Source organism: Ranitomeya variabilis, chromosome 5 (genome assembly GCF_051348905.1).
Source record: "Ranitomeya variabilis isolate aRanVar5 chromosome 5, aRanVar5.hap1, whole genome shotgun sequence".
NCBI lineage: Eukaryota > Metazoa > Chordata > Amphibia > Anura > Dendrobatidae > Ranitomeya > Ranitomeya variabilis.
The window spans coordinates 172135371-172149484 of record NC_135236.1 but is presented as its reverse complement, the minus strand read 5'-3'; the positions used below and the strand labels follow the sequence as shown (position 1 = coordinate 172149484).

At 42.0% G+C, this 14114-nt stretch overlaps 2 protein-coding genes across 5 annotated transcripts in view; both read right to left on the bottom strand.

Annotated features, from left to right (window-relative positions):
• Window positions 1–14114, bottom strand: part of LOC143775402 (cell surface hyaluronidase CEMIP2-like) — a 123693-nt gene that overhangs the window by 8040 nt on the left and 101539 nt on the right. For all 4 annotated transcript variants that reach the window (XM_077263506.1, XM_077263505.1, XM_077263507.1 and 1 more), the window contains 2 exons: window positions 8991–9206; window positions 2525–2733 (listed from right to left, as the gene is read on the bottom strand). In XM_077263506.1, coding sequence (XP_077119621.1) covers window positions 2525–2733; window positions 8991–9206 — 425 coding nt within the window. The remainder of the gene's footprint in view (window positions 1–2524; window positions 2734–8990; window positions 9207–14114) is intronic.
• CEMIP (cell migration inducing hyaluronidase 1) overlaps window positions 1–14114 on the bottom strand; it is a 133838-nt gene that overhangs the window by 97409 nt on the left and 22315 nt on the right. The gene's annotated exons all lie outside the window — the stretch shown is intronic.

Genomic DNA, 14114 nt, shown 5'->3' with positions numbered 1-14114 from the left:
ATCAATTGTCTTGTACATCAGTGTTATGGATCCGAATTTGATAAGGTTGTCTTTTTTTAGCATCATTGTTTAATCAGTGAATTTCACATGGAAAAACAAATTGCACCACTTCTCCTATACGTTACAAGGGTAATCATGGAGAGCATAAGGATTGGGCACTGATGTCATCCATGATTTTCATGGGGCCATAGACTAGAATGGGTAATTTTCATTGGTGACTTAGATGGACATGTTGCCATGATTTTTATGTGGAACACTCACTCCACTGAAAAAGAAACGTGGAGATGTGAAGAGCCCAGTAGGTTATAATGGCTACATGTTCTATCTGCGACAAACACGGAACAAGAACTTGATTGACCGATGTCTGAATAGGGCCAAATACTCCGTCTATGCTTACAGATGTAGCAGCAGCCACCATGATGGTTGTGGCACACTACAATGAGAGTATGGTGTGCCAAGTGTATTCGCATGACTGGCCACTCAGTCAAAGAGAATGAGGTCAGGCACACTACACAAATGTATTATGCTTACTTACATAGCGCCATATTATTCCACAGCGCTCTACAGATATCTCCATCACTGTCCCCATTGGGGCTCACAATCTAAATTCCCTATCAGTATGTCTTTTGAGTGTGGGAGGAAACTGGAGAACCAGGAGGAAACCCACCCAAATACAGACAACAAAGGGATGTTGTCCTTAGTGGGATTTGCATCCAGGACCCCAGTGCTGCAAAGCAACGGTGCTAACCACTGAGCCACCGTGGTGCCCCATAACACATAGGGCAAGATGCCAAGTCACACTATGCTAATAACGCTGTGCCTGCTGCCACTTCTGTATGTACACCACGAGCTGCACTGTCGGGTTGGTCACCAGCATTCCTACTAGTGTGGATTTTAGCCTCAGCATAGCTGCACTTTCATGAAGGTGTAGGCCTCCTCCCTAAGTCAATACCATGCATCCGTTCATATTTTTATTTTTTGTACTTATTCCTTGCTGCTTAGATACAATATATTTTAGCAGTCTGAGAGGATGCAATTTGCTATCATAAGTAACAATGAATGTGGAGCTTATGAGGATTTCATTGGGAACAAAATCTAGCATGGCTGACCTTTTGTGGTGAAGTTAGCACAGAAGGTCTGCCAAATCCTGAGGTTCCTAAGCACAAATAAACAGCAATACTGATATTAACATAGCAATTGCCGACAGAAAAGAAATCCCATCCCTGACCATTGCCAGGGTGCTCACAGACGTCCTGATGTCCATGTTCCTCATCAGCTCTGGGGAAACTAACTGGGATGCTGCCTATAAGTTCAGCCCCACGTATCTGGTCCAACATGAGCTCCTTCTGCTGCCATACGCTCCTGTTTAGGAACGAGTGTGTTTGGTGAAATGTGTTGGCAGCCATAATGCACATTTATCGGCCGTGCTCCAATAGGGAGTTCTGGCAGTTATCAGCATTGACACAGAACAAAGAATCAGCGCCTGGAAGCCAGTCAGACACACGGCCGCTCTGACAGGCCTGACTGAAATCTGCAGAATGCATGTAATTAATTGTGAAGGCAAAACAGGGACATCTTATGTCTAAATCACCCTTGTCACGTGTCACTGGAGACAGGCGCATGCCGCCAGACACACATAGGCAGTTAGGAATCCAATGAGACAGACACATACTGTGCATGTGGCACCAATAATTACTCACATACAAAGCGAATGATAACCCTATAATTATAATGTGGACTCTTTTATACAGACAGGCAATTCTTCTCACCACTTTATATTAGCAAACCTTAATGAGGCATTCACTTCCTGCATTTAGAAGATGTATTATTTTATAGGGTGTAAAGTACATCCCTGTCATTAGGTTAAGAATGCTCCACTCATATTCCGCTCTGTCACCTAGGGCCAAGTGACATCCCACTAAGCCTTCTCAATAATTAATATATGTCCTTGGCCAATAATAACATTACATAATCACACTATAAAAAAGAATAATATATGGTATTTCTGGAGTTTTCATTCAACAGCAAATGCTCCCTCTGTGAGGTGAAATCTTGAAAAGTGATATTGTGCCAGAAACACAAGCACTGTACCTAGGGGCATTGTAGACCTGTGCCTGGAAGTGGCTCTGAGAGAAAGACACCTGCTTAAAGGAAATCTATATATGAATACATCATATAAATATAGACTCACAATGCTGAGACTGAGAGGACTAGACCAACAGAGGGACAAGGAAAATGGTGTCTTGGAGTATACAACAGCTGCAGACTTATGCTGCGGAGTGTCTTGAGCAGACAGCATATTCTAATGTGACTAGGGGCCTTTGGGGGAAGGAGAATCTGTGCCCATCAGATATAAATCTGATACTGTATACAGTAACTATGGTTCAGTATGGAAATAGCAATGGCTGTAAAATAGAGCAAGACCCGAGGATATCACACATATGAAGAGGCAGTCATATTAACTTGAAAATCAGTCAAATTAATCAAGAATTACAAATGTGAAGATATGGAACGTGTTTGGTACCTGTTGAAGTTGATCGGATACAATATGATTTCTCTGGGTGACTGTCCCTCCCATTGGACGGTGTAGGCTTGATGAAGAATGACCACTGGTTGGTACTGCTGATATGGTGCACCCTTGTTAACCCCCACTAGTCTTAATGGATGTGAAGGATAAGCAGCTCTGGCCACCAATATAGTCAGGTTCTCAGGTCGTCTGGCTTGGATATATAGCTGAAATATACAAGGGCAGAGAGGAATAAATATTTCCTGATAATTCATTTGAAGGAAATATATCACCAGCATTGCACCACCCCAAACTATTTATATGTGCATGTAGCAAAGCCCAGCTATACCTTTACATGGCCTGTTAGCTCCTCCGTTACTGAGAAATCAGCATCTGAATTGATATGCAAACAAGGCTGAAGAGCTGTTTGTAGATCTGATGCCTCGGTCACTCCAGCTCTATTTCCTGTCCAGTGCCGCACACACTTGCTTGACTGATAGCCTCCGTGATGTGTGACTGCAGGAAAAGGAGCTGTCAGTAAAGCAGGAGGAGGTGACACTTGGCGTGTAAAAGAGCTGGAGTGACAGAGGCTTCAGATCTACCATAGTTCTTCAGCCTCAGTTGCATATCAATTCAGTAATGAATGAAGTACTGGCCACGTAACGGTATTGCTGGACCTGCCTTTCAAACGTGCATATACAATAGATAGCTTGTGAAAGCCGGCTGACAAATTCCCTTTAATAAACATTTAGAGCACATGCTGAACCAATCAGGACGTGCCCACCTAAACTGTAAAATACTTTTTTTGATCCCAGTAACTTCATGAAAAAACAGAAGGAAGTAAGAATGTGTTTACAGCACATTACAAGGCATTAGGGCACATGATGAGTAGCAGTTCTGAGTGGGTGTAAAGTGTGCGTTGTATTGGATGTGAGCAATATTCATAGAAATGATACATTGAACTGAGTGAATCTGATGCAAAGGCTATATAGTGGCATGGATCCCACAGGAGGAATCATGATCCAGAGCACTGCAATAAACACTGCAATAAACACTGCAATAAACAGCATCGTTCAAAGCATACAAATCAAATACATTGAAAGCGGCTTTCACAAATAGTAACTAGAATTTGGCACATGATAAAGGGAACAATGAGGGTTGTGGAGTTGGGAAACAGGAATAATATATGAACTCCAACTCTGCCTTCTAAAAACATATTACATATTGTATATTATTAATATTGTATAATGTACTACAATACATGCATACTTTGTTGCATATTCACTTTACTAGAATTTTAGACATGTAATACAAAAAATATATTTTATGCTTAATTAAGTAGCCGGAATATTTAATTAAGAGTGCTAAAAAGCATCCATGGTGGACACATTGGCATTGGAACTGGACCACGGAGCAATGGCAGAATGTGGCCTGGTCTGGTGAAGCATTTTGCCTTTTGCACCTGGTATGTGAGCGTTGCCTACTTAGGGAAGAGATGGAACTAGGATGCATTATGAGAAGGCAGGGCTGCAGAGGGAGTATGATCCTCCTGAAAATGTTCTGCTGGGGAACCTTGGGTCCTGACATTCGTACAGATGTTACTTTGACACCTACACCCCTACGTGACAGAGGTATTTACTAATGGCAGCGGCCTTTTAAGCATAATGCATCCTTCCACACTGTAAAACTGGTTCAGGAACATGACAAAGAGGTCAAGGTGTTGACTTAATCTTAATCTGATCAAGCATAAGTAGGAAATGCCCGAAAAACAATTATGATCCATGGAGTTCCCACTTACAATTTAAAGGGACCCTGTCATTATTTTTTGCTACCTAATCTGAGAGCAGCATAATGCAGGGTAGGAGACTCTGAATCCAGTGATGAGCCACTTACTAAGCTGCTTAGTGTAGTTTTCATAAAATCACTGATTTATTAGCAGGAGATTAGCACTGGAGGACTAGTAAATCCACTGTAATCCATCCACGCCCCCACCACTGATTGGCAGATTTCTGCCTGCCAACCGTGTACTCAGAAAGCTGCCAATCAGTGGTGTGGGCGGGGTTATAGAGAACTCAGCAATCAGAGAACTGGTAGATCTGAAGCAGAGAAAACAGTTTTGAATCAATTGCAGCAACCAATAAAGTGACACATTGCTGGAATCAGGGTCTCTGCCTCTGCATCAGACTGTATACATTACCTTTCATGTGTCAAGCATGGCAAGTTCCCAGGCGTTTTGCATCTGTATTCTAGTGTGTGATCCTTACAGGTGTGACTGCAGTCATTTTATGACATGATATTTATTACTGTTTTTGTGTCCACAGATATAATACACTGAGATTTATAGGTATTTTTCTTTTCAGATAACACAGCTGTGATAAGGAGGTGGAAGAGTGTGAGGAATTAGCCTGCGAGCCAAATGTCACATACTTAAGCTTATTAAATGGAAAAAACATCTTATCTATTCCCCATCATGATTTGGTATACTATGAAGATTTAGTATGGCGTAACTAACCCTGACTCACAGATTCATGATTTATCAGTTAGCTTTTCAGAAGAGAAGTACTGGGGTATATCTTAGAGCTGGTCTGTTAGGGCAGGTGCGGATGACAGTGTATTCTCTCGTATGAAAAATGGGGTAAGATTATGCTAATCACACTCTTATCAGAGTTTGATCAGAGTGTGATCATGGTGTGCTCCAATTCTCTCTGATGAAGAGAAGATGGAGAAAAAAAAATGTCTTCCTCTTTTCCATTTAGTCAGTTTGTGGAAATTGGACTGCACTCAGATGTCATCTGAGTGCAGTCTAATGATTTACACAAAGTCATTGACTTGCATGGTCGCGTGTGATTCGAATATCAATTCGAACTCGGGGATGCAGTGACTGAAGACAGTCGAGGAAAAAATCCGACATGTGCCCCATAGCATAATATTGGTCCATGTTGTGCTCTAATTGTGACTATCAAGGCAAAATTTGGGTGAATTTTACTGCTGCAACCACAGAAATGTTTAGCACTGAAGATAAATTATTACAAATGATTATCGTTTATCTGCACAAACCTTTGTGGTGGATAGTTCAAATGCATAATTTAAAAAAAATACTATGGGGTATATTACATGACGTGATCTGTAAAGGGTTAATAAAGTGAAAGGTGTAAAAAAAACAAAAAACCTTAATAGATATATGTTTCTCCTGTCTACGGGGTCATGGAAAGACCTGTCAAGAAAATGGTAATTGCTCTGGGTGTAACGTGGGGTGGGGGGGACGTTAGAGAATTGTCTAAGATCAAAACTAATGAAATAAAGGTACAAAACAAATGTGAGAAGCTCAGGTATGGGAAAAACACATAATCTACACCCCGAAGAGGAATGCAACCTGCTGTTGTTGTCAAAGAAACTCAACAAAACTGATTTATAATGTACGGCAGCGAAAGACACGCATGAGTGTAATGTTCCATGACACAGCTGCCCGGATTCCTCCCTCGCTGTCACCTGTATGGCACAGCACCGCTCAGAAGGAGCCATATTACTAAGCGGGGGAGTTTTACTAATACGTGGCTGATAACCTGGGCCTACAATCCTTCTGTTATTAATTGTTCACCCCTATGACTCTTCTAATTAAAAACCCTATAGACATATTAACAAAAAACAAGATAATCCCAGCAGTTTTTCTGGATACCGGTAGATACATTGGTAGATAATATCACATCACTATCTACTGTATTTACTTAGCTATTTATCTATCTAGTGAAGAGCTTTCAAAAGCAAATAATACATAGATTCAGTATAGAAAATTGTTGAATTTGACTTATCACCAGGTCTAAGTGGCCATTTTTTGCTATAATTCAGTTTCCATTCACCCCATGAGTATTCTATTGTTTTTTTGTTTTTGTTCTTTAAATCTTCCATGTGGTCCTATAGATATGGACCTTGCTATTTGTGGCTATTTTTTAGGGCCTTTTAGTAGAATAATTTACAGAATCCCTTATTTAACATACATTTGACAGGTTCACGGTTCATTCAGCACTGAGATTTTCTTTAAATAAGGCCAGGGTCACACTTACGAGTTCAGCGCGAGAGACTTGCAAGGGTGACCCAGGCCTTAAACATATAGTTTTTTTGGAATGGATTAAACCTATCAATTTAGAAAGAATTAGTGCACACATGGGCTATAGTCACCAATTAGTGAACCAGAAGACTGAATAATAATGTGGATCACACAAATGGCTTCCATTATCCGTGACTACTCCTGAAGGCGTGAGTCTATGTTCCAATTCCCACAAGCCAACTCCTAGCACGAGAGTAATAATGGTAAAAGCAGGGACTTGCTGGCACGGAACTGGGCAGAGAAATGGTTTGGAGGTTTAATAAGACACGTGAGCCGGGCTTAACATTACTGTGGGAACGCGCAGAAGACTTCTCTAATAAGGCAATGTTTGATGGAACGGTTTTGGTTACATAAATAGCAATGATGAAAAAGTGCTGCACTGAAATGTGTTATTGTAAGTTTCTACACTGAGCTCTGTGGTGATGACAAACATGGATTCCCAGTAAATGTATTAAAGGGGTTTTCACTACTTAGACATTAAAAGCACACGGACAGAATTTGTCATAAATGCTTGATAGATGTGGATTCGACCTCTGGGACCCACAACTATTTGGAGAATGGAGACCCCCTGACATGTTTGGTGAACGGCCTGCTGTCCTGTAGTGAAAATCATCATTGTACCATTGCTGGGTGAATGCATAACAGGGATGTCTAAACTTGCCCAACTTATAGAAGGAGTATGAAGGTCATTTCTCAATGTAAGTACATTTCTGGAAAATGCTAAAGCAAGCAAAGAGACAAATTATTTTCTGGAAAAATCGAATAGGGGATACCTTTCTGACTGCTGGGGGCCCGCCTCTCCCATATCGAGAATGGAGCAGTGGTCGATTTTGCACACTCCCACTTTATACATTCCTAATAGGACCACCGTGTATGGCCGAGCGCTGCACTCAGTTGGTATTCAGCACTTCCATAAGAATGAATGGGACAGTAGTGCAAATGATCGATCACTGCACCATTCACACTGCTCTCTTAACAGCCATGTGGGGTTACAATGATCGGACCCTCAGTGATTGTCAACACCCCTTGTCAATATCCCTTTCGGGCATTAATAAAACACAGAATAGAAGTAATTTGACCTATGAACTGAAATATCTTTTGTGCAGCAAATGAGGAAAATAAAAAAGCAGCTAGTAGTAGAATAATGCAAGTGTAAACAGGTGCAATCTGCTATGACTGCACAATACACTAATGAAAGAATACAGCAGCGCTCTGTATGCACTGAGATGAGTACAAACATGCCTAATATGAATGGAGAGCCAATTTATCAATAATGCAGTGTAAATTTCCTATATTCAATGTTTGCATACATCTTAGCATAGCTGTATTCTTTTGTGTATTGTGCAGTCACAGCAGCTTGCACCTGTTCACACTTGCTTTACTCATTGTATGTGCTGTCCAGTTTTCCGTTCTTTTTGCAGCATACTGTTGTAAGTGGTGACGGCCTCCATATTTAGCTGAGCACTCCTCCCATCAGCCTAAGGGTATGTTTCCACGTTCAGGAAACGCTGCTTGTTTGACGCTGCGCAGAGCTGCAGCGTCAAAAAAGCAGCGTCCAGATGTTCCAGCATAGTGGAGGGGATTTTATGAAATCCCGTCTCCACTATGCGTGGAAACCCGCACGCGGCGGCCCTGCGACTCCGGACATGCTGCGCGTCTTTTCAGAACGCAGCATGTCCGTACACCTTGCGGGGACGCAGCGTCCCCGCAAGGCATATCACAGGGCCCTATGGGAGCGAGCGATCATCCCGGATGTGAATAGTTAACACATCCGGCATGATCGCGTCCCATTAAGGGGGCGGGGCTTAGCGCCGAGCGGCTTCGCCGCTGCGGCGATAACGGCCCCCATCCGTACCGTGGAGACATACCCTAAGAGTTCATGCAGATGTCCATAGATCTCAGTCCAAGCATGGACCGTAATGTATGGTAAGTTTGTAGGTCTCCTGAACCCAAAACCCTCACTGGCATTCATGGCGCTTTGGCGTTCACGTCTTGAGACCCGCGGACAGCCCATACATTGCGGTCCGTGCTCGGACAAAGATCTATGGACGTTTACATGAGCCTTAAGGCTGTTTTCAATTAACGTTGGATTCTACCTGGCCTTTATATTTGTAGGCTTTTAGCCCATGAAAGGCATGATTGATAGTTATTTGATTCCGCATCTTTCTATAGAAAGGTCTCCTTGTCGTGGCTGGTGGTCACATTATTGGCCAATTTATGCACTAAGAATCTTAACTTTATAAGAATATTTTATATAGCAGTAATGCAGTCTAAATTCATATATTCAATGTGTGCATTCATCTCACCAAATGCAGAGTGCTGCAGTATTCTTTTATTCCAGACATACATAGTGTAAACTTTGGTAAATCTTGGACCTACCTGTGCATATCTGCCGGTGCATATGACGCCATTCCATTGTGGCACTGTAAGGCATCCTGGATGACGCAGAAGATAATTATTAGCTCTCCCAACAAAAGTATCAGGATAGCCGGTGACTGAGCCGTCCAAATCATGGAAAATTGACACCTTGTCACCATCATAGTCATTAGAGCCAAACCACTGCCCTGAGTGACCAAAAAATACTTTGCGACCAACCTGGAAATAAAAGGGGAAATGTTAAACAATAGCAGGCCAGAACATATTATTCCCTTATAGTGATTGATAATTCTAGATCAGGCATCTGAGCACCCAATAAACCATCTACACCATGTGACGTGGTTAATATGTGGATTAGGAGAAGTATTTATCATCTGCTGAGATCATCTGCAGCAAATAAGTAGGGCAATTGCTCACAATAGCATCCGTTTTGCAGATGTGGTCTGATATCTATTCTGGAAGCCAGGAAAAACAATAACTAATTTGGATTGATGAACAAGTATCTAATATAGAAGTCGTGCTGCACATCTGATCCTTCCGCCATGATTATTTGCTTGGTTCATGTCTTCAGTAGTCTTAAAACCACGTAACGCAGTCTCCATCCATGACTAAATAAGGGCCATTCTCTTTTTTCATTGTACATAGCATTGACACTTGTAAACTCAGCTGCTGCCAGGAAAGTGAGAATGTATTACTGCAACTGGACTTACTTCTGAGCTGTCTGGTGCAATCCAGCGGATTCCAGTGTACGTATAAACCAGAAAGAAAAACATGTGACGGCTCTGGTACTTAGGTAACATCTGAAGCTCAACGAAAGTTTGTGTACTTTGTCAGGTCTGACATGGAGAACATCCGATAGAGAAAATGGATAGGGAATCGCTAATGCTCTGGCTGCATATCTGTCCGGACGTCCTGTCGGTCTGTGGCGTTTTAGGAACAGACAAACGGAATAAGTGACTCGTTGCATCAGTTATGCAAACAGAAGCTGAGGAACCCTACTGATTATTGCGGGGTCCATCTGGTTCCTAGTTTGAGAGCAGAAGACAAAGATCTGGAAGACTTTTTGTGTTAAAAAAAAATGGAATAAATGGGGCCCATCCATTTCTGCTTGGCCAACTGATGGAAAATCACTTGTTCCGTTTGTCTGTCCTAACACATTACAGACCAACACACTGTCCGGACAGATATGTGTACAGAGCCTAAGGGTATGTGAACATGTTTAGTATTTGCATTTTTTTTCGCATGGGTGAAACACGCTTCAAAACTGCTGAAAGAATTGACACACTACAGATTTAAAAGAATGTTTTTAGGTTAACTTCACACTAGGCGTTTTTTCAGCATTTTTTTTTCTGAAGCAAAACCTAATCTCTTGGCAGGAAAGAAGCTGCAGAAAAAAATGCATGTTCTCCTTGGGTTTTCTGGCGTTTTTCATGGCGTTTTTGATACGTTTTTTTTTCCAACAGTTTTAGCACGCTAGATTTGTCTCTTGTGCGTAAAATGCAGCTGAAAATTAGCATTAAAAAAGGCATCAAAAAACGCAATAAGAACGTCCAGTGTGAACTTAGCCTAAAGGTGCCAATCTGCAAGGAGAATATAAGCAACAATTGCATGAGACTTTAGAAATCTCATTCACTTTGCTGGTACTGTAAAAAGCTGCGTTGTTTTTCTGCCGAAAAAATGTGCTGGAAAAAAACACATCAAAAAGGCAATGTGTGAATAAGCCCTTAGGCTGCTTGTGTTTATTTAGCCATCAGCTATTAGCTCTTATGTGTAGAGCTCTATTACAGAATCTTTCAGCATGCTGGAGTATTAGGAGCGCAGACATATACAGGTCCTTCTCAAAAAATTAGCATATAGTGTTAAATTTCATTATTTACCATAATGTAATGATTACAATTAAACTTTCATATATTATAGATTCATTATCCACCAACTGAAATTTGTCAGGTCTTTTATTGTTTTAATACTGATGATTTTGGCCTACAACTCCTGATAACCCAAAAAACCTGTCTCAATAAATTAGCATATCAAGAAAAGGTTCTCTAAATGACCTATTACCCTAATCTTCTGAATCAACTAATTAACTCTAAACACATGCAAAAGATACCTGAGGCTTTTAAAAACTCCCTGCCTGGTTCATTACTCAAAACCCCCATCATGGGTAAGACTAGCGACCTGACAGATGTCAAGAAGGCCATCATTGACACCCTCAAGCAAGAGGGTAAGACCCAGAAAGAAATTTCTCAACAAATAGGCTGTTCCCAGAGTGCTGTATCAAGGCACCTCAATGGTAAGTCTGTTGGAAGGAAACAATGTGGCAGAAAACGCTGTACAACGAGAAGAGGTGACCGGACCCTGAGGAAGATTGTGGACTGAGTCTGGTGTGGAAACATCCAGAGCCACCGTGCACAGGCGTGTGCAGGAAATGGGCTACAGGTGCCGCACTGGACTGGAATGGGCTACAGAGAAGCAGCACTGGACTGTTGCTAAGTGGTCCCAAGTACTTTTTTCTGATGAAAGCAAATTTTGCATGTCATTCGGAAATCAAGGTGCCAGAGTCTGGAGGAAGACTGGGGAGAAGGAAATGCCAAAATGCCTGAAGTCCAGTGTCAAGTACCCACAGTCAGTGATGGTGTGGGGTGCCATGTCAGCTGCTGGTGTTGGTCCACTGTGTTTCATCAAGGGCAGGGTCAATGCAGCTAGCTATCAGGAGATTTTGGAGCACTTCATGCTTCCATCGGCTGAAATGCTTTATGGAGATGAAGATTTCATTTTTCAGCACGACCTGGCACCTGCTCACAGTGCCAAAACCACTGGTAAATGGTTTACTGACCATGGTATTACTGTGCTCAATTGGCCTGCCAACTCTCCTGACCTGAACCCCATAGAGAATCTGTGGGATATTGTGAAGAGAAAGTTGAGAGACGCAAGACCCAACACTCTGGATGAGCTTAAGGCCGCTATTGAAGCATCCTGGGCCTCCATAACATCTCAGCAGTGTCACAGGCTGATTGCCTCCATGCCACGCCGCATTGAAGCAGTCATTTCTGCCAAAGGATTCCCGACCAAGTATTGAGTGCATAACTGAACATTATTATTTGATGGTTTTTTTGTTTGTTATTAAAAAACACTTTTATTTGATTGGACGGGTGAAATATGCTAATTTATTGAGACAGGTTTTTTGGGTTATCAGGAGTTGTATGCCAAAATCATCAGTATTAAAACAATAAAAGACCTGACAAATTTCAGTTGGTGGATAATGAATCTATAATATATGAAAGTTTAATTGTAATCATTACATTATGGTAAATAATGAAATTTAACACTATATGCTAATTTTTTGAGAAGGACCTGTAATGTCTCATTGAGTCACCCAAAACCGCCGCCTGAGGCAAGGGGCTCATCTTGTGTCATGACAGAAGGGGCCCTGGTTCCACCTAAACGTCTTTTTCATCTATGTTACCAGAAACAGTCTGTAGACACCATAAATCTGGTTCAGGGAGTCGTATAACACTCGCTTGGTTAAAAGGGTTTATGGTGTTGCCAAAAAGTAGGGAATCTAAATGGGGCAAATTCAATAAGGAATTGGGCTTTGCTTTCTTATTGTGTGAATTGCCCTTCATGGGAACCCGGAAGGTTTTTTCTTACAATAGGTAGGCCATTAATACTATATTGGTGAAGGCCCATCTCCCGGCACTACCAACGGGTGCTGCGTGCCCATCATATTGTAATGGCTGTATATCGTACTGCTGCTCATGAACGCAGCGGAGCGGCCGTGAGCTGCAGCACCATGTAAAGCCTCTACAAAATGTACAGGACTGCACCTGATAAACAATTAGACTCAATACAAAACTCACAAAAATTAATACATATGCGTGGCCGAGAGACAAGGATTGTTATATCTCTCCCAATATTTCTGTCCGAAACAATAGGACAGTCTAGGAAACTCCCCAATAAATACAAAACAACAGAACGGAGTATACAAGTCCCAATACGCATTTTATTTAAAAATTGTATAATTTTATTTATATTATCAAAATATATAATTCAAACTGAGTAATCAAATATAAATACAATACATATAAATAACAGGATTAGTGGAGGAGGAAACACTATAATAGTGGTGGAGCGGATGACAACACCTATCACATCATATCACAAGGACTGCTATTGTGGGAGCCATAGTATGGAAAAAAAAAAAAAAAAATTGCAACAGTGCAGGTTATATCACTAGCTAAAGTGCCATAGTGCCTACAGGACTCATCACCTCATATCATATAAAGCAGCTTACCCATTAGGTCTGAGATGTCTCACCACGCTCCACACACCACCCCCTTGACGCACGTTTCGCGGTCGCTTTCTCAAAAAGGGGTTTGTTGCTAGCTCACTCTCTCACCGGTTAAAATAGGGCGCATACAGGAAGTCTCATCAAGCGCATCGGCGCACATGTGTCCAAGGTCCAGATCCATCATACCCGGCGGTCGTCAGAGCCGCACACACAGGGGGCGGAAAACCGCTCAGTGACGTCACATGGTGTGTGTGCGGCATCTAATGATAACCGCCCAGGAAGTCAGGTGCATAGACTCTAGAGCACGTGTGCGCACAGCCTGAGACCCTCCCACCGAAGTCCATGGCGGCCGCCATTTTCTAAATGATATCCAGTATGTTACAAAGTAACATGTGAGTAAATAAAAGAAAGTCTTTGACCAGAGACCATCAGAAGCACGAATCACCGCTTCCCTGGGCCAGTACCTGGCTCGCAATCTAATACCTAGGGGCCTACGGGTCCAGATCTTCCCTTCGTTTACAGTGGATGATGAAGTATTTAAAGGAAAATGGGAGGATCTGGCCACCAAATGCTCTAGGGGGTTTATTGAATTGTTGATGGGATTGGACGAGACTAAATTGGGAGAAATTGAGAGGGATATTGATACCCTCCAATCCCAAATCAAGGATGACCTGACATCAGAGGCCTTGGAGAAATTGAATGGAGACTTAGACAAAGATTTTTTAAGGTGGGAACAGGAGATTGGTGCAGTTAAAACCAAAAAACTACAGAGGGATAACTCTGATTACCAAGACAATAAAGTGTACCGGTGGAGAAATAACAATAAAAGGGGTCGCCCG